This window comes from Balaenoptera musculus, chromosome 12 (assembly GCF_009873245.2).
Source record: "Balaenoptera musculus isolate JJ_BM4_2016_0621 chromosome 12, mBalMus1.pri.v3, whole genome shotgun sequence".
Lineage (NCBI taxonomy): Eukaryota > Metazoa > Chordata > Mammalia > Artiodactyla > Balaenopteridae > Balaenoptera > Balaenoptera musculus.
In genome coordinates, this window is record NC_045796.1 from 33,998,534 (window position 1) to 34,017,592 (window position 19,059).

Below are 19,059 nucleotides of genomic sequence, written 5' to 3' on the forward strand. Positions count from 1 at the left end.
TACCCCTGATAGACAGTGCCCACACCCTGAAGAAAGCAGGACCACAGCCTTGCCCAGAAAAATATGCCAGGGGTTTGAATCTTCCCGAGGAGGTAATACTATGATGCATTAGTCAGAAAACTAATACTATTTGAGAAATACCATTTGCATTACAGTTTTAGTAGGAAAAAAATCTTTACATAGGTAGCTACATTCACTGATCTTACTATTGAATATATTTCTTCCATACACTATAAAGTGGATGATTTTCTATTTCACCAGTTTATCTATGACTGAGAAAAACAGATGTTCATTCATCTTCTTTTTTAGGTTATGTTCATTTAGTCCATTGTCATTAATGAAAAATTCAACCCAAAACCATTCCAGCATTTTCTGACCTGGCGGTTTCAAGCTCTATTGAATACTCTCTTCCACCCTACTCCTTACTGCCCCTGTCCTACCTCAGCCTCCGGTTCCATGGCCATTTAGATTTACTTCCATGTACATTTTTCATTGGTTTGCATTAATTTTTTTGATGAAAATTCTTAAAAGAAACGGTCAGGTTGATTAATGACAGGCATTCTCTAAAGCTAAATCATACAGCAGGCTGTCATAGCTAGAAAGGTTTCAAAATATATAGACCAGTTTGGAGCCTTTTGGAAGAAAACTAATCTGTTTTCTGATACTGTGATGGTTGCCTTCAAAGTCTATCATCTTACCTGCCAGCTCTATTTCACCCTGGCATGGCTTTCTGTTAAGTGGGGACCTGGTACCCATTCACAGCGTCCCTGTCAGCAAAGCTTCTCATGAAGCATTTTACAGTTCAGAGCTTCATTTTACCTAAGCATCCTATAAATATACATACATTTGTCACTGGATCAAGTGGACAAGCCCTGGCATGACCATAGCAGATGCACATCCCTCCAACCGAAATATCCTTGACCGAGTAGTAATACTGCAAAAAAGCAATCCAGAGAGAAATCCTATTAAGACTACTGCAAGGTGAAAGCAACAAAAGGGAACATTCAGTTAAAAACTTGGCCTTCTGCTTGTATCCTTAGTTTGAAGCACTAGAGAACAACAGAAGGTTCACAAAAATATCCAGTAACTCCTCACATTGAAATCATAGCCCAGGGACAGAATGCCTCTAATTTACGTTAGGTGGGCATTTTAGAAATTTCTTTCTTACAGACAGTACAAAGGACTGCATAGTACAAATACTCCATGCTGGAGTATTTATTATTGAGAGCAAATTGTTATGGGGCGGGGGAGCAAGGGCACTAATTCTTCATAAAAGTTGAAAGAAAGAAAACCTCTTTTATTATCATTATAGGAACATCGGTGTTCATGAATCATACGCAGACTGTTTTACTTGATGGATTTGAAAAGAATCAACAAATTTAGGGAAATAGTGCTCATAACAACACATTTCTTAACCATATCAAGAAGAAAATGAAAATTAATTATAAGATTGATTTAACATAATGTGAGAAGTAAACTAGATGTGCAGAACACTTTTTTTTCATTATTATGTTAAAATGTCCATGCAATTACTTTCCTATCTGAGTTAACAGGACTGTTTCTAATTATTTTCATCTACTCAGCTATTTTTAAAAGATTATTTGTAATTACAGAACAGGACTATTTTAAAATTTTACTTAATTTGTATATAGCATTTTATAGTTGTGAGAGTACTTCATATTACCTACGGAATCCAAATAACCAACTTATGGTAGATAGTTCTATTATTCCAGTTATTTACAAAAAAAAAAAAAAAAACCCACACATTTAGTGAGAATAAGTAGGTGGACACAAAGTTCCCTGACTACAAATTCCCTTTTCCAATTTACTTCTTTTCTTTACTTCTTTTTAAAATTCTTTTTGTTTGTTTTTGCTATTTACGTATAGTATCTTTTATAATATTTTTGTTACTTTATCTTACTTGATACACTTAGACCTCACACTATTGTAACTTGCAAGGAAGTTTAGGTTTAGTTTAGACATAAAAAAGTCTGCTTTTCACTAACTTCATCACCTTATAATACAGATACAAACAGGAATAGTTGCTCAGAAAGCTGATACAGTAGTTTTGTAGATGTTTTTAAAATTGGGAAATTTGCTTTAAATATAAATGTGCAATGCTTCATTTCTGCGTCATGAAGAGGAGCTAAAATTCAATATACTATTTTTATATATTTAAATTTATATGTAGTGTTTACAGAACTTGAGTACTTTCAAAAAACATATTTATATGTTGAATTTTACTGCACTATTTTAAAGGCTCATGTACAATGAAGTTATAAATAATAGATGTGCACCCTAACCCCCTCTCTACCTTCTGCAAAAGATGATAAAAGGAACACATTTATTTCCATTGATTTTTTTTCTTTGATAGATATACTGTCAGGAAAGATTAAATTTCACTTCAAAATTATTCAGTCTTCCTTGGTGTGTATTTTTAAGTCATGCCAAAATTATAATTAAAAATCTTTTTTTTAACAAGTGAAGAATCTAAACATTGGTGAAAAATAATGATTACTTTTGCATAAGACAAGTTACAGTATACTGAAATATAAGACAAGGTAAAATTATATCAGGTTTGGAAATACAGGGCACTAAAACATCCAACATGTGTTGCATAGGGACAATAAAACTTTAAAAGTTATTTTGTAATGATGGAGAGGTTAGGTGTGAGTAAGTTAAGTAATGAGAAGAGAAAATATGTGAGGGGTACTCAGGAATTGTAAAAAGTACCACCCTTCAATATTCAGCCTGACGGTTCAGCAATTTGGTAATTGGTGGCAACTGTCTAACCTTAGTAGGGTCATTCTAGAGCAATGCTTTTTCTCACAATCCCTACAATCCTCTTTTCTCCTCCGCTGTTAGCATATATTTGTTCTATGGATTTACTGCCGAATTGACTCTCTTGGTAATAGTGCCTTGGCTATGTAGCAGCATATAAAGGAGATGAGTAAACCAGTGAATACAGTGAGGCGTGGATAGGAGAAAGAACAGTTATCACTCATAGCAACTTGGGCTGATCGTCTATGTCATAATCTCTCAAATTCCTGTTTAACACTGGAAAACAACACTTGTTAGCTCCTACTTTCAATGATCTGTTGAAAGGATGCTATGACCATTTTTGCCTGATATTCAATTCATAAAGGAAAATAAAATAGTATATATAATCACTTTTTTCCTATAGCAGCACTCTTTTGAACTAGCAGTGCCTTGTGATTCATTAATGAAGCATAAAACTAAATTATTTAATTAGACAAAATGGTCCAAAGAACAGTGGCATCCATATCACCTGGGAATTTATTAGAATTGTAGTTTCTCAGTTCTGCCCTAGACCTACTGAATCCGAATCTGCATTTCCACATCACCAGCTGATCTATGCAGATTAAAGGTTATCAAGATGTCATGTGATGTGTGTGTGTGTGTGTACTAAATCATGATATAAAATGTATTTCTTAGTGTGGGTTGCAACCAAAAATGTTTCAAAGCCCATTCCCTTCCTGTAGTAACCCCCCACAAAAGCCAATTATAATAGTAGTATGGATTACCCAAAGTGTCGAAAAACTAACTTAGGCCTCAAAATTAAGATAATGATCTAGGCATTATGATCTCCATTGTACCAAAGAGCAAATTGAAGTTTAGAAATGTTAAAAAGTTTGATGAATGTTACACATCTAATAAGTGGCAGAGCTTAGATTTAAACAAAGGAAGGTCTGTGGAATTTCGAAGTCTTTCACTCCTTCACTGAAAAATATCTTTTAAAACTATTTAACAGACAATTAAAACGATGGGTGCAATATCATTCACAAGTTCCAGTATGATTCATTGTAACTTACTCTTCGTGTGACAATGGGGTCAATTTCTCTTGGGTCTTTGTGAGCAAACATCATCAAATCGGCATTCAAGGTGCGGATCCTCTGAAATCTCAGGCGAATGTAGCGGGCGGAGGTAAATTCTAGCAGTTCAGGAGACGGATCATCAGCACTCGGTCTCCCATTGATCAAAGAGATGTGAATCTACACAATGTGGGAAATCATTTGACAATTAAAGTTACCAAAAATTAAATATCTGGTTTTGTTTAATTTTTCTTAGAAAAATAAAGTTAAGCTCCCTTTCTCCCAGTTAGTCAGGCACATACAGGTTCATATTTATTTACTGGAATGCAGTGAAGTAATTGAGGAATTTTATGAATGCTTTAGTACATATACATGCAATTTATTTGCTTATATTTCAGGTGTGTTGTATATACTGCAATTACCCATATTTCTCTGTTCCAAGGCAGTGCATCTACTTGACTTTCCTAGGATTTCTATAAATTCTTAAGTCATTCTTTTTCTGAAAATTATTGTGCCCTAACATTATTTAAGACTGTAGTATATAGTGGGAAACCAGAAAACTTGGTATAAAAAAGTTACAAAATATCAGACAAAAATGAGAAACCATCAGGAGCTTAATTTTTTTAATTCTGAACTTGAAAGTGTCTAATTATATGGCCTTAAAATATAGAGAGCAAAAATGGACACATTACAAGAAAAACTACACAAATCTCCAAGCACAGTGAGAAATTTCAATAAGCTGGGGTTTTTTTGTTGTTGTTGTTATTGTTGTTTGTTTTTTAGTAATTGATAGATCAAGAAGGCAAAAAATTTACCAAGGATATAACACATTCTATGAAAAATACACTCTATGAAAATATATTAAAACCTGGACAGGATGGCAATTTTTTCAGGAAAATAATTTAGCACAACTGACACCAGAAGAAATCAAATCTAACCATGCCATTTTCCAGGTAAAAAATGGAGAAATGGTCAAGAAATTACCCTCCAAAGGTAATTTGGAGGCATGAGGCTCACATATTCTAACAGGGATTTCATGAGAGCAGAGAATTCTAATGGGGAATAAACCATTTGATAAAATAAGAAGTACTTCTATCACAGATAAAGCAGTTATTTTTCTAATGCCTAAAGAACTCCTATAAATCAACAAGAAAAAATACCAACAACACAAAAACAGACAAAAGATGTAAGAGGACTATTCAAAGAAAGGGAAATATAAATGGCTATTAAACTTTTGATAAGATAGTGAACCTCACTCATAACAGAACCGTTAATTAAAACCACTCTAAAAACCTTTTCCATTTTTTCAGGTTGTTAGAATCCTAAAATATTGATAATACTCCCTGATGGCAAGACAAAAGAGGTACAGCAATTCTCACATACTTACAGGTGTGAGTGTAAAATGGCACAGGCCCTTATGAAGGTGAATTTAGCAATAAGTGTCAAAATTACAAATGCACAGAATATTTTACTTAGAAATTCCACTTCTGGGAAATTACCCTATATATATATATATATATATATATATATATATATATATATATATATATATATATATATATATATATATATATCTCACTAATTAACATGTAATTAATGAAATGTAAAACTATACTGAATTCCCACCACATTTTTTGGTAATAGCAGAAGACTGGAAACAATCTAATATCCATCAATGTGAAACTGGTTAAATAAATTATACATCTATACAGTGAATTATATGTACCTTACAAAAGAATAAGGAAACTCTCAATAAAATGATAGGAAGAACTACTTTCACTTTTTTGTACTTTGTAAATGCATTATTACCTATGCAATAAATCAAATGAGATTAAAATTGTTAAAGGAATTGAAATTGAGTGGTAAGTTTTGGACTGAACACACACACACACACACACACACACACACACACACACACAGCATGTGCATGCACACACAGGAGGCTAAAGAGTAAAGGAAACCATAAACAAGATGAAAGACAACCCCCAGAATGGGAGAAAATATTTGCAAATGAATCAACAGACAAAGGATTAATCTCCAAAATATAAAAACAGCTTATGCAGCTCAATATTAAAAAATGGGTGGAAGACCTAAATAGACATTTCTCCAAAGAAGACATACAGAAGGCCAAGAGGCACATGAAAAGATGCTCAACATCACTAATTATTAGAGAAATGCAAATCAAAACTACAATGAGGTATCATCTCACACCTGTCAGAATGGCCATCAAAAAAATCTACAAACAATAAATTCTGGAGAGGGTGTGGAGAAAAGGGAACCCTCTTGCACTGTTGGTAGGAATGTAAATTGATACAGCCACTATGGAGAACAGTATGGAGGTTCCTTAAAAAACTAAAAATAGAATTCCCATATGACCCAGCTACCCCACTACTGGGCATATACTCAGAGAAAACCATAATTCAAAAAGACACATGCACCTCAATGTTCATTGTAGCACTATTTACAATAGCCAGGTCATGGAAGCAAACTAAATGCCCACTGACAGACAAATGGATAAAGGTGTGGTACATATAATATATACAATGGAATAATAGCCATAAAAAGGAATGAAATTGGATCATTTGTAGAGACATGGATGGACCTAGAGACTGTCGCACAGAGTGAAGTAAGTCGGGAAGAGAAAAATAAATATCGTATATTAATGCATACATGTGGGATCTAGACAAATGGTACAGATGAACCTGTTTGCAAGGCAGAAATACAGACAGAGACATAGAGAACAAATGTATGGACCCCAAGGGGGAAAGGGGGTGTGGGATGAATTGGGAGATTGGGATTGACATATATACACTAATATATATAAAATACATAACTAATGAGAACCTGCTGTATAGCACAGGAAACTTTACTTCACTTCATTGTACAGTAGAAACTAACACCATACTGTAAAACAACTATACCCGAATTTAAAAAAAGATACAAAATACTATGTATAAAATAAATAAGCTACAAGGATATATTGTACTGCACAGGGGAAATATGGTCATTATTTTGTAAAAACTTTAAATGGAATATAATCTATAAAAATACTGAATCACTATGATGTACCCTTGAAACTAATATAATACTGTAAATCAATTATACTTCAGGAAAAATATAAATTAAAAAAAAAAGGAGAGACTTTCAAGATGACAGAAGAGTAAGACGTGGAGATCACCTTCCTCCCCACAAATACATCAAAAATACATCTACATGTGGAACAACTCCTATAGAACACCTACTGAATGCTGGCAGAAGACCTCAGACTTTCCAAAAGATGCCCCCAGGCTACCTACACGCATAGGCGGAGCCAAATCCAAAGCTGAACACCAGGAGCTATGTGAACAAAGAAGAGAAAGGGAAATCTCTCCCAGCAGCCTCAGGAGCAGCAGATTAAATGGCCACGATCAACTTGATGTACCCTGCATCTCTGGAATACCTGAATAGACAACGAATCATCCAAAAATTGAGGCAGTGGACTTTGGGAGCAACTGTAGACTTGGGGTTTGCTTTCTGTATCTAATTTGTTTTTGGTTTTCTGTTTATCTTAGTTTAGTATTTAGAGTTTATTTTCATTGGTAGATTTGTTTATTGATTTGGTTGCTCTCTTCCTTCTTTTTTTTAATATATAGATATATATATATTTTTCCTTTTTCTCTTTTGGTGACTGTGTATGTGTATGCTTCTTTGTGTCATTTTGTCTGTACAGCTTTGCTTTTACCATTTGTCTTATGGTTCTGTCTGTTTTGTTTTGTTTTTTTGTATAGTTTTTAGTGCTGATTATCATTGGTGGATTTGTTTTTTAGTTTGGTTGCCTCTATTCCTTTCTTTTCTTTTTTTATTACTTTTTAATTTTTAAAATTTTAATAATACTTTTATTTTTTATTTTAATAAATTTTTTATTTTTTTTCTTTCTTTCTTTCTCTCTTTCTTTCTTCCTTTTTTCCTCCCTTTTCTTCTGAGCTGTGTGGCTGACAGGGTCTTGCTGCTCTGGTCAGGTGTCAGGCCTGTGCCTCTGAGGTGGGAGAGCCGAGTTCAGGACATTGGTCCACCAGAGACCTCCCGGCTCCACATAATATCAAATGGCAAAAGCTCTCCGAGAGAGCTCCAACTCAGCATGAAGACCCAGCTCCACTCAAAAACCAGCAAGCTACAGTGCTGGACACCCTATGCCAAACAACTAGCAAGACAGGAACACAATCCCACCCATAGCAGAGATGCTGCTTAAAATCATACTAAGTTCACAGACACCCCAAAACAAACCACGGATGCAGTCCTGCCCACCAGAAAGACAAGATCCAGCCTCATCTACCAGAACACAGGCACCAGTCCCCTCCACCAGGAAGCCTACACAACCGACTGAACCAACCTTAGCCACTGGGGGCAGACACCAAAAACAACAGGAACTACGAACCTGCAGCCTGCGAAAAGGACATCCCAAACATAGTATGTTAAGCAAAATAAGAAGACAGAGAAACACACAGCAGATGAAGGAGCAAGGTAAAAACCCACCAGACCAAACAAATGAAGAGGAAATAGGCAGTCTACTTGAAAAAGAATTCAGAGTAATGATTGTAAACATGATCCAAAATCTTGGAAATAGAATGGAGAAAATACAAGAAACATTTAACAAGGACATAAAAGAACTAAAGAGCAAACAAACAATGATGAACAACAAAATAAATGAACTTAAAAATTCTCTAGAAGGAAACAATAGCAGAATAACTGAGGCAGAAGAACGGATAAGTGACCTGGAAGATAAAATAGTGGAAATAACTACCACAAAACAGAATAAAGAAAAAAGAATGAAAAGAATTGAGGACAGTCTCAGAGGCCTCTGGGATAAAATTAAATGCACCAACATTCAAATTATAGGGGTCCCACAAGAAGAAGAGAAAAAGAAAGGGACTGAGAAAATATTCGAAGAGATTATAGTTGAAAACTTCCCCAATATGGGAAAGAAAATAGTCAATCAAGTCTAGGAAGTTCAGAGAGTCCCATACAGGATAAATCCAAGGAGAAACACGACAAGACACATATTAAACAAACTATCAAAAATTAAATACAAAGAACAAATATTAAAAGCAGCAAGGGAAAAACAACAAATAACATACAAGGGAATCCCCATAAGGTTAACAGCTGATTTTTCAGCAGAAACTCTGCAAGCCAGAGGGAGTGGCAGGACATATTTAGTGATGAAAGGGAAAAACCTACAACCAAGATTACTCTACCCAGCAAGGATCTCATTCAGATTCGACAGAGAAATTAAAACCTTTACAGACAAGCAAAAGCTAAGAGAATTCAGCACCACCAAACCAGCTTTACAACAAATGCTAAGGGAACTTCCCTAGGCAGGAAACTCAAGAGAAGGAAAAGACCTACAATAACATTACCCAAAATGGTAATAGGAACATACATATCAATAACTACCTTAAATGTAAATGGATTAAATGTTCCAACCAGAAGACACAGACTGGCTGAATGGATAAAAAACAAGATCCGTACATATGCTATCTACAAGAGACCCACTTCAGACATAGGGACACATACAGACTGAAAGTGAGGGGATGGAAAAAGACCTTCCATGCAAATGGAAATCAAAAGAAAGCTGGAGTAGCAATTCTCACATCAGACAAAATAGACTTTAAAATAAAGACTATTACAAGAGACAAAGAAGGACACTACATAATGACAAAGGGATCAATCCAAGAAGAAGATTTAACAATTGTAAATATTTATGCACCCAACATAGGAGCACCTCAATATATAAGGCAAATGCTAACAGCCATAAAAGGGGAAATTGACAGTAACATAATCATAGTACGGGACTTTAACACCCCACTTACACCAATGGACAGATCATCCCAAATGAAAATAAATAAGAAAACACAAGATTTAAATGACACTTAAACAAGATGGACTTAATTGATATTTATAGGACATTCCATCAAAAAACAAGAGAATACACTTTCTTCTCAAGTGCTCATGGAACTTTCTCCAGGGTAGACCATATCTTGGGTCACAAATCAAGCCTTGGTAAATTTAAGAAAATTGAAATTGTATCACATATCTTTTCTGACCACAACGCTATGAGACTAGATATCAATTGCAAGAAAAAAACTGTAAAAAATACAAACACATGGAGGCTAAACAATACGCTACTAAATAACCAAGAGATCACTGAAGAAATCAAAGAGGAAATCAAAAAATACCTAGAAACAAATGACAATGAAAACATGATGACCCAAAACCTATGGGATGCAGCAGTTCTAACAGGGAAGTTTATAGAAATACAATCCTACCTCAAGAAACAAGAAACATCTCAAATAAACAACCTAACCTTACACCTAAAGCAATTAGAGAAAGAAGAAAAAAACCCCAAAGTTAGCAGAAGGAAAGAAATCATAAAGATCAGATCAAAAATAAATAAAAAAGAAATGAAGGAAACAATAGCAAAGATCAATAAAACTAAAAGCTGGTTCTTTGAGAAGATAAACAAAAATTGATAAACCATTAGCCAGACTCATCAAGAAAAAAAGGGAAAAGACTCAAATCTACAGACTTCGAAAGGAAAAAGGAGAAGTAACAATTGACACTGCAGAAATACAAAGGATCATGAGAGATTACTACAAGCAACTATATGTCAATAAAATGGATAACGTGGAAGAAGTGGACAAATTCTTAGAAAAGCACAACATTCCGAGACTGAACCAGGAAGAAATAGAAAATATCAACAGAGCAATCACAAGCACTGAAATTGAGACTGTGATTAAAAATCTTCCAACAAACAAAAGCCCTGGACCAGATGGCTTCCCAGGTGAATTCTATCAAACATTCAGAGAAGGGCTAACACCTATCTTTCTCAAACTCTTCCAAAATATAGCAGAGGGAGGAACACTCTCAAACTCATTCTATGAGGCCACCATCACCCTGATACCAAAACCAGACAAAGATGTCACAAAAAAAGGAAACTACAGGCCAGTATCACTGATGAACATAGATGCAAAAATTCTCAACAAAATTCTAGCAAACAGACTCCAACAGCATATTAAAAGGATCATACACCATGATCAAGTGGGGTTTATCCCAGAAATGCAAGGATTCTTCAATATACACAAATCAATCTATGTGATACACCATATTAACAAATGGAAGGACAGAAACGATATGATCATCTCAATAGATGCAGAAAAAGCTTTTGACAAAATTCAAAAGCCATTTATGATAAAAACCCTCCAGAATGTAGGCATAGAGGGAACTTACCTCCTCATAATAAAGGCCATATATGACATACCCACAGCCAACATCGTTCTCAATGGTGAAAAATTGAAACCATTTCCTTTAAGATCATGAACCAGACAAGGTTGCCCACTCTCACCACTATTATTCAACATAGTTTTGGAAGTTTAGCCACTGCAATCAGAGAAGAAAAAGAAATAAAAGGAATCCAAATCGGAAAAGAAGTAAAGCTGTCACTGTTTGCAGATGACATGATACTATACATAGAGAAACCTAAAGATGCTACCAGAAAACTACTAGAGCTGATCAATGAATTTGGTAAAGTAGCAGGATACAAAAGTAATGCACAGAAATCTCTTGCATTCCTATACACTAATGATGAAAAATCTGAAAGAGAAATTAAGGAAAGACTCCCATTTACCCCTGCAACAAAAAGAATAAAATACCTAGGAATAAAGCTACCTAAGGAGACAAAAGACCTGTGTGCAGAAAACTATAAGACACTGACGGAAGAAATTAAAGATGATACAAACAGATGGACAGATATACCATGTTCTTGGATTGGAAGAATCAACACTGTGAAAATGACTATATTATCCAAAGCAATCTACAGATTCAATTCAATCCCTACCAATCTACCAATGGCATTTTTCACAGAATTAGAACAAAAAATTTCACAATTTGTATGGAAACACGAAAGAGCCCGAATAGACAAAGCAATCTTGAGAAAGAAAAATGGAGCTGGAGGAATCAGGCTCCTGGACTTCAGACTATACTACAAAGCTACATTAATCAAGACAACATGGCACTGGCACAAAAACAGAAATATAGGTCAATGGAACAGGATAGAAAGCCCAGAGATAAACCCAGGCATATGTCGTAACCTTATCTTTGATAAGAGAGGCAAGAATATACAATGGAGAAAAGACAGCCTCTTCAATAAGTGGTGCTGGGAAAACTGGACAACTACATGTAAAAGAATGAAATTAGAACACTTCCTAACACCATACACAAAAACAAACTCAAAATGGATTAAAGACCTAAATGTAAGGCCAGACACTATCAAACTCTTAGAGGAAAACATAGGCAGAACACTCTATGACATAAATCACGGCAAGATCCTTTTTGACCCTCCTTCTAGAGAAATGGAAATAAAAACCAAAATAAACAAATGGGACCTAATGAAACTTAAAAGCTTTTGCACAGCAAAGCCATAAAAAAGACGAAAAGACACCCCTCAGAATGGGAGAAAATATATGCAAACGGAGCAACTGACAAAGGATTAATTTCCAAGACATACAAGCAGCTCACACAGCTCAACATCAAAAAAACAAACAACCCAATCCAAAAATGGGCAGAAGACCTAAATAGACATTTCTCCAAAGAAGATATACAGATTGCCAACAAACACATGAAAGGATGCTCAATATCACTAATCATTAGAGAAATGCAAATCAAAACTACAATGAGGTATCACCTCATACCAGTCAGAATGGCCATCATCAAAAATTCTACAAATGATAAATGCTGGAGAGGGTGTGGAGAAAAGGGAACCTTCTTGCACTGTTGGTGGTAATGTAATTTGATACAGCCACTATGGAGAACAGTATGGAGGTTTTTTAAAAACCTAAAAATAGAACTACCATATGACCCAGCAATCCCACTACTGGGCATATATCCTGAGAAAACCATACTTCAAAAAGAGTCATGTACCACAATGTTCACTGCAGCTCTATTTACAATAGCCAGGACATGGAAGCAACCTAAGTGTCCATTGACAGATAAATGGATAAAGAAGATGTGGCACATATATACAATGGAATATTACTCAGCCATAAAAAGAAACGAAATTGAGTTATTTGTAGAGACGTGGATGGACCTAGAGTCTGTCATACAGAGTGAAGTAAGTCAGAAAGAGAAAAACAAATACAGTATGGAACACCTATATATGGAATCTGAAAAAAAAAAAAAAGGTTCTGAAAAACCTAGGGGTAGGACAGGAATAAAGATGCAGACATAAAGAATGGACTTGAGGACACGGGGAGGGGGAAGGGCAAGCTGGGTCGAAGTGAGAGAGTGGCATGGACATATATACACTAGCAAATGTAAAACAGATAGCTAGTGGGAAGCAGCCACATAGCACAGGGAGATCAGCTCGGTGTTTTGTGACCACCTCGAGGGGTGGGATAGGAAGGGTGGGAGGGAGATACAAGAGGGAGGGGATATGGGGATATATGTCTATGTATAGCTGATTCACTTTGTTATAAAGCAGAAACTAACACACCATTGTAAAGCAATTATCTTCCAATAAAGATGTTAAAAATAAAATAAGAAAAAGAAGAAAGGAGTCCTGTGCTGGGCTGGGAGCTATTAAGGAACACAACAGTCTTTAAGTGCACTGGGAACTGTGACTTGAGGTCACCCACTGGAATTTTCATCCACTTTTGCAAGACAATATATCATTTGTGTTAATTACATTTTTTGACAGGAGAGGCAATATGTGTCTCCATTCCTAACATTCTGCATTTAGATAATCCCTGAGAGAATTTTACAAACTGACTGCCAATAAACTACTGAGTCACTAGAGGAATAAATACAGCAGACTCTGAGATGAGAAACTAATTCTGATGTCACAAAGAATAGACTCAAAATGCATCATGATAAAAATATGAAATGTCCCAGCTAATTGAACCTACCTTGGATACTTAGTAAAGAATAAATTCACTTAAATCAACTTTTGAGGATGATAAAATACAAGGTCTCCTAAAATAATAAATCTCCAAATACTGAATATCCTCCCCCTCTGATGTAGAAAATTTTAAGAGTAAGACAGATCTTGTATATTCCACCGTTCTGGCATCTAGCAGGTGAGCCAGAAATGTGTTTAAAATCAAGTCGTCTCTATTACTTAAGAAGGTATCCATTAAACGGTAAAGAATGAATAAATAGACGTATGAAGCAATTAAAATGAATTCCCCTTACAGATTAATTTTGACATCCAAAAATTCACCAGTGTCCTTGAATTCATGCTTAAATTTCTGTCTTATCAAGCTCTTACTTGACTGCTCCTAAAAATGCTATTTGAAGGGAGAGAATCAGACCATGTCTAGAATTAAGTTTTCCAAAAATTATTAAGGTTTATTTGGTGTTAATACTATGGTGAACTGTATTTGTGCTGTACATGGAATCACTAAGTCCCTCACTTAAACATACAGGAACTTTAAAAAATGGTACACATGTTCTCATTTACGTTAATAAACCATGATAGCTAAAGAAAGCCTTCAGCAAAAGAACACTTCTCCTCACAGCTTTCGTATTTTCATCAAGCTACTCCGCCAAGAGATCTTGTGAGTATAGTTAGTCCCAAGCTGTTTCTGAGATAGAAAACCAGACAGCTGTTTGGCCATGTTTTGTGCAGCTTATTTCCGTCATTTTTTTTTCCTTTTTTAAAAAACTCTCCTTCAAAATAAATCATAATATTGGATAGGATATTTCCACTGGAACCTCGCTGTGTAATTCCAACTCCACTGGATAGTTTAGCATACTTCCTGATTTCCTGTGGGGTGACAACTGGAGGGTGTCTATCTTCAAAAAGATGAAAAGTATCATTCCTCAAGACCACCACTGTCTTGCCGCGAGGCTGTGGGAAGTCTGTGGCAGTCTAGTGTCTTCTGAAATGATTTCCATTACAGACATGTTTGTGGATACATGTTCATGCTGTCAAAGGAATTTATTCCAACTGAAAATATCAGCCTGATTAACCACTGGTTTTTTAGATTTTAAAATTACACTCTTCTTTGAAATTAGCTTTCACAGATAAAGAGGAAAAAAAAAAAAAAAAACTCATGAGAGGTCATCTCTTTTTACGACCAAACGACTAAATCAATATTACACTCTACCCATCCAAATAAATTATTTTTATTAGTGTAAGGGTACTATATAAATCATGTTTCCCTTGCAGATGGATAAGATTTGAGGGCCTCTATGGCATTTTTACTTTGATAATTAGAATAAAATTTAAAGACGTTTTATGCAGCAAATAATCAAAATTCTAGTATGGATAATGGCCCCTTATTATTATGTTTTTCTATTTATATTACTACATCTGCTTTAGATTACTGGAAAAGCTATATTCCTAACAACCTCCCCAATGATAGAAGTTTATTGAGTGTATGGATGGGATGGATGGGAGAATGAAGGCTAATTAAGGATCATTAATAAGGATAAGAAACTTTGAAATGAGTAGTGGAAGTGGATGGAGTTGACAACTTGATGAACATTTTAAAATCCCTTTTATCAATCTCTAAGTGTGTCAATGAAATTGGTATAACATTTGAAAGTAAGGTGACACCAGGAGATAGAACAATAATTTTCATATGTGTAGGATGAGATCAGCTATCTATAGGTGTGGTCAAAGAGCATGTATGTAAATGAGTGGTTGAGACTTGTGGAACCTCTTAAATCTAATCATGATTAATGTGATACTAATTCAGAGAGGGAGAATAAGATCACAAAGATAACTTTGAAAAATGAACCTAATCACTTGTATTTTACCCAGCATGGGAAAAAAAAAGAAAGAAAGCATACGTTTGGAGAAAGGGGGTGATCTGTATGAAGCTTAGGAAAATGTGACAGTGCAACAATTTGCCACTGTGTTTCTAGCACAGCGCAAACAAAGGCTCTGACTCTGGCTCTGGGTGGTCAACAGGAGCCTCTAAATGATCAATTTTCAGTCTCCACCATACTTGATCTATTAACAACATTTGAAACAACTGATTACTCCATTGATTTCCAGGACACCACACTGTCTTTGTTTGCCTCCAGCTACCCATTCCCAATCTCCCTCTCTACTTATTACCTTCTCTCCTCCCTGATTTTCTAATATTGGAGTACCATGGTGCCCAGTCCTTGGCCTTGTCTTCTGTTCTATCCATGCTCACTTAGCGATCCCACCAAAGCTCACAGATTTAAATACCCTCTATATTGACGCCTCCCACACTTATATCTCCAGGCTTGATCTCTCCTAAGGTCCACATGCAGAATCCAACTGCCTTCTTGATCCATTTATGTGACTGTCTAATAGGTACCTCAAACTTATATCTCAAACTGAGTTCCCTTTCTTCATCCCCAGTGTTCCCAATCTCATTAAATAATTTTATCCTTTCAATTACCCAGGACCAACAACTTGGAGTCATGCTTGCCTGCTTTTGTTTTCCTTCTTCCTACATCCAATTTTTCTGCAAATCTTGTTGGCTTTACCTTCAAAATATATCCAGCATCCAAACACTTCTCACCACCTCTACTAAAACCATCTTGGTCCAAGAGCTTTCATCATCTTGCACCTGTGCACTGCAATAAGGATCTGAACAGGTCTTCCTGCTACAACTCTCACCTCCTTAGGGTCTATTTGCAACATAGCAGCTGTTTTTTTGTTTTTGTTTTTTAAGTTTTTAGTAAATGTTTCCATCAATTTATTCTCTGTATTCCTTAAAAACAAAAATTATAACTTTAATATTAATAATTTAAAATATTATGGACCAAACAAAGCCAACTCTCACTCATGCTGCAAGTTGGTCGGTGTTTTCTTTACTTCTGTTCGCCAGATAATCTTCAATAATTTCTGCCAAGAGATTCCTCTTCAATAGGTTACACGCAAGAGGTAAAAGCTGGCCATCAACTTTATGAAAATAGTGTAAACCATAGCAAAAGAGGTCCAGTCCCATCTCAAACCCCATACCATAATCACATTCAGCATTAGAAAACTATACAAAAGTCATTATTTCCTGAAGGTGAGCAAAAGCTTTTATTCTATCCTCATAATTTGGTGCCTCAAAAACTGGCTTGCAAATTTTGTCAAGGATAGCATGTTTCAGGGAGCTCTCTAAATATTCCGTGAAAAATATAACTCTGGTCATGTCATGCTTTTCCTTAAGACCTTCCAATGCTTCTCTATTGCACTACCAATAGAAGCCAAAATTTTTACAATGAATTATGAGATCCTATACTATCTGCAATGTCACCGCCCCACTCCTACCCCTTAATACTGTCAAAGGAGAAAACAATGACTTTTTGGAGCTCTTTTCCTACTTTCTCCCTCATCCACACTGCTCCAGCCAGGCTGCCATCTTTGTTTGGGCATGTGAGATAGGATCTTACCTCAAGGCTTTTAAACTTGGGATCCCTTGCCTGGAATGTTATTCTCCCAGATATTACAATGCTCACTTTCTCATTTCTTTCAAACCTTGCGTAGACAAGGCCTTCTCAGTGAGTCCTTCCATGACTATCTAATTACAGTGAGAACTTCATCCTGGCACTCACAATTTCCTCTATTTGCTTCATTTTTCTCCACAGTACTTTTCTTCTAACATACCATGAATATGATTTATTTGCTTTGTTGATTATTCCTCTCCACTCTCTAGAACCTAAGTCCCAAGGGTTCAGGGATTTTTTTAATCTTTTTTGTTAACTGACATAATCCCCAGAACACAGGATAATATCTAAAAATAACGGAGTGCTAAGTAAAAATTTTTGAATAAAGAAACTTATGTAAATGCTAAATATTTAGCATATTCAACTAGCTTCCTACTTGTAAAGCAATTTCATAGAATAATTAATCAGATTTTTCTGTTATTATATGAGTAAATCTTTGAGTATGGTATTTCCACAGAATGAAATTAAAGTCAGTAATCCTTCATATCACTTTCTACCCAAGCATTTTGGGTTAAGTTGATTTACAGAAAATTAGGCATTAACAGCTTTGATCCACAATTTCCTTATATCTAGGTCTCCTACATTTGTTAATATTAGTTAAACATTAGTTAACTTTAAGTTTCATTTTGACAGGCTATTTTCAGCTGATAAGGACATAGAAATGTCATAAGACATTGTGTTTCAACTTAAGAACTATTCAACTTAATTTCAACCGGAGAAAAGTGGACCTTACCTATGGGTTAGTTCCTTCAATCATATTCTGACTATTTCATAATCCAACCAATAAATTGGATGCGCTATTAGTCACACAAGAGTCCATGAAAACACAATAGAGTATATTTAAATTATAGAGTATATTCCTTAAACACTATGGGCATGCAATAACTATCGATAAAGTTAATTAACAATTACGGAGTACCTTGCTTCTACAAGAAAAGTTTTTATTAAATGTATTATCATCTTTATGGATTGTCATTAGTTTTATTATATGTAACTGAATAATTATTGAAAAATAACCTTTCTTACCTTATCAGAAAAGTTTAACTGCAGCTTTTAAAACCTTTCCAAATCAATGCAATATTTTTAAAGTCTTAAAAATATGAAAATACATGAATATATGAAAATTAGTTTATGGGTAATAAAAATACACTTGATAAATAATAAAACTTACCTAATATGTCATTTATAATACAAGTTAATAAAATATTTAAACATTTCAGACTAGAGAATTCCCTATCAAGAAACTTTAGGTTCTTAATGAGAAAGTGGGGTATTATAAAATGAATCTTTTTCTAGTCCATTATTTCCAGTTATATCAGGCACAGTTTATTGAAGTCCTCTTTTCATTTTCCTTTTCCTCACATTTGGTTATTTCCTCCAACTAATGACTGTTGTTTTATGATTATTTTTATTAATTCAAATACTGTTCATTTGTACATCCAGAAAATGAAATACTCTGAGGGCTTAAAACACATGCTTACAAAGCTTTATCTCTAGATCACCTCTTCATGCTTCAATATTTCTCATTCATTCATTTAGTCAGTCAGTCTCTCATTCATTCAAAAATATTTATTGGATGCTTACTACATGCCAGGTCACTGAATCATTTTCACTTTCACTTCTGTGTCATGATCTATCTCACCTTTGGGCCTTTTGTCAAACATGTTTTATGTCTCCCTACTGCTCCCATTAGCACAGATATACTTTATACCTTTCAGGTCTCAGCTAAGATGTCAATTCCTTCCTTCCATGAACACTTCCATGTCCTGTCTAGGAG

The 19,059-nt window shown here is 35.1% G+C and overlaps 1 protein-coding gene across 7 annotated transcripts in view; it reads right to left on the reverse strand.

Annotated features, from left to right (window-relative positions):
• Positions 1-19,059, reverse strand: part of LAMA2 (laminin subunit alpha 2) — a 603,913-nt gene that overhangs the window by 328,906 nt on the left and 255,948 nt on the right. For all 7 annotated transcript variants that reach the window (XM_036871358.1, XM_036871360.1, XM_036871357.1 and 4 more), the window contains exons 5-6: positions 3,834-4,013; positions 845-934 (exon numbers count right to left, since the gene is read on the reverse strand). In XM_036871358.1, the coding sequence (XP_036727253.1) occupies positions 845-934; positions 3,834-4,013 (270 nt within the window). The remainder of the gene's footprint in view (positions 1-844; positions 935-3,833; positions 4,014-19,059) is intronic.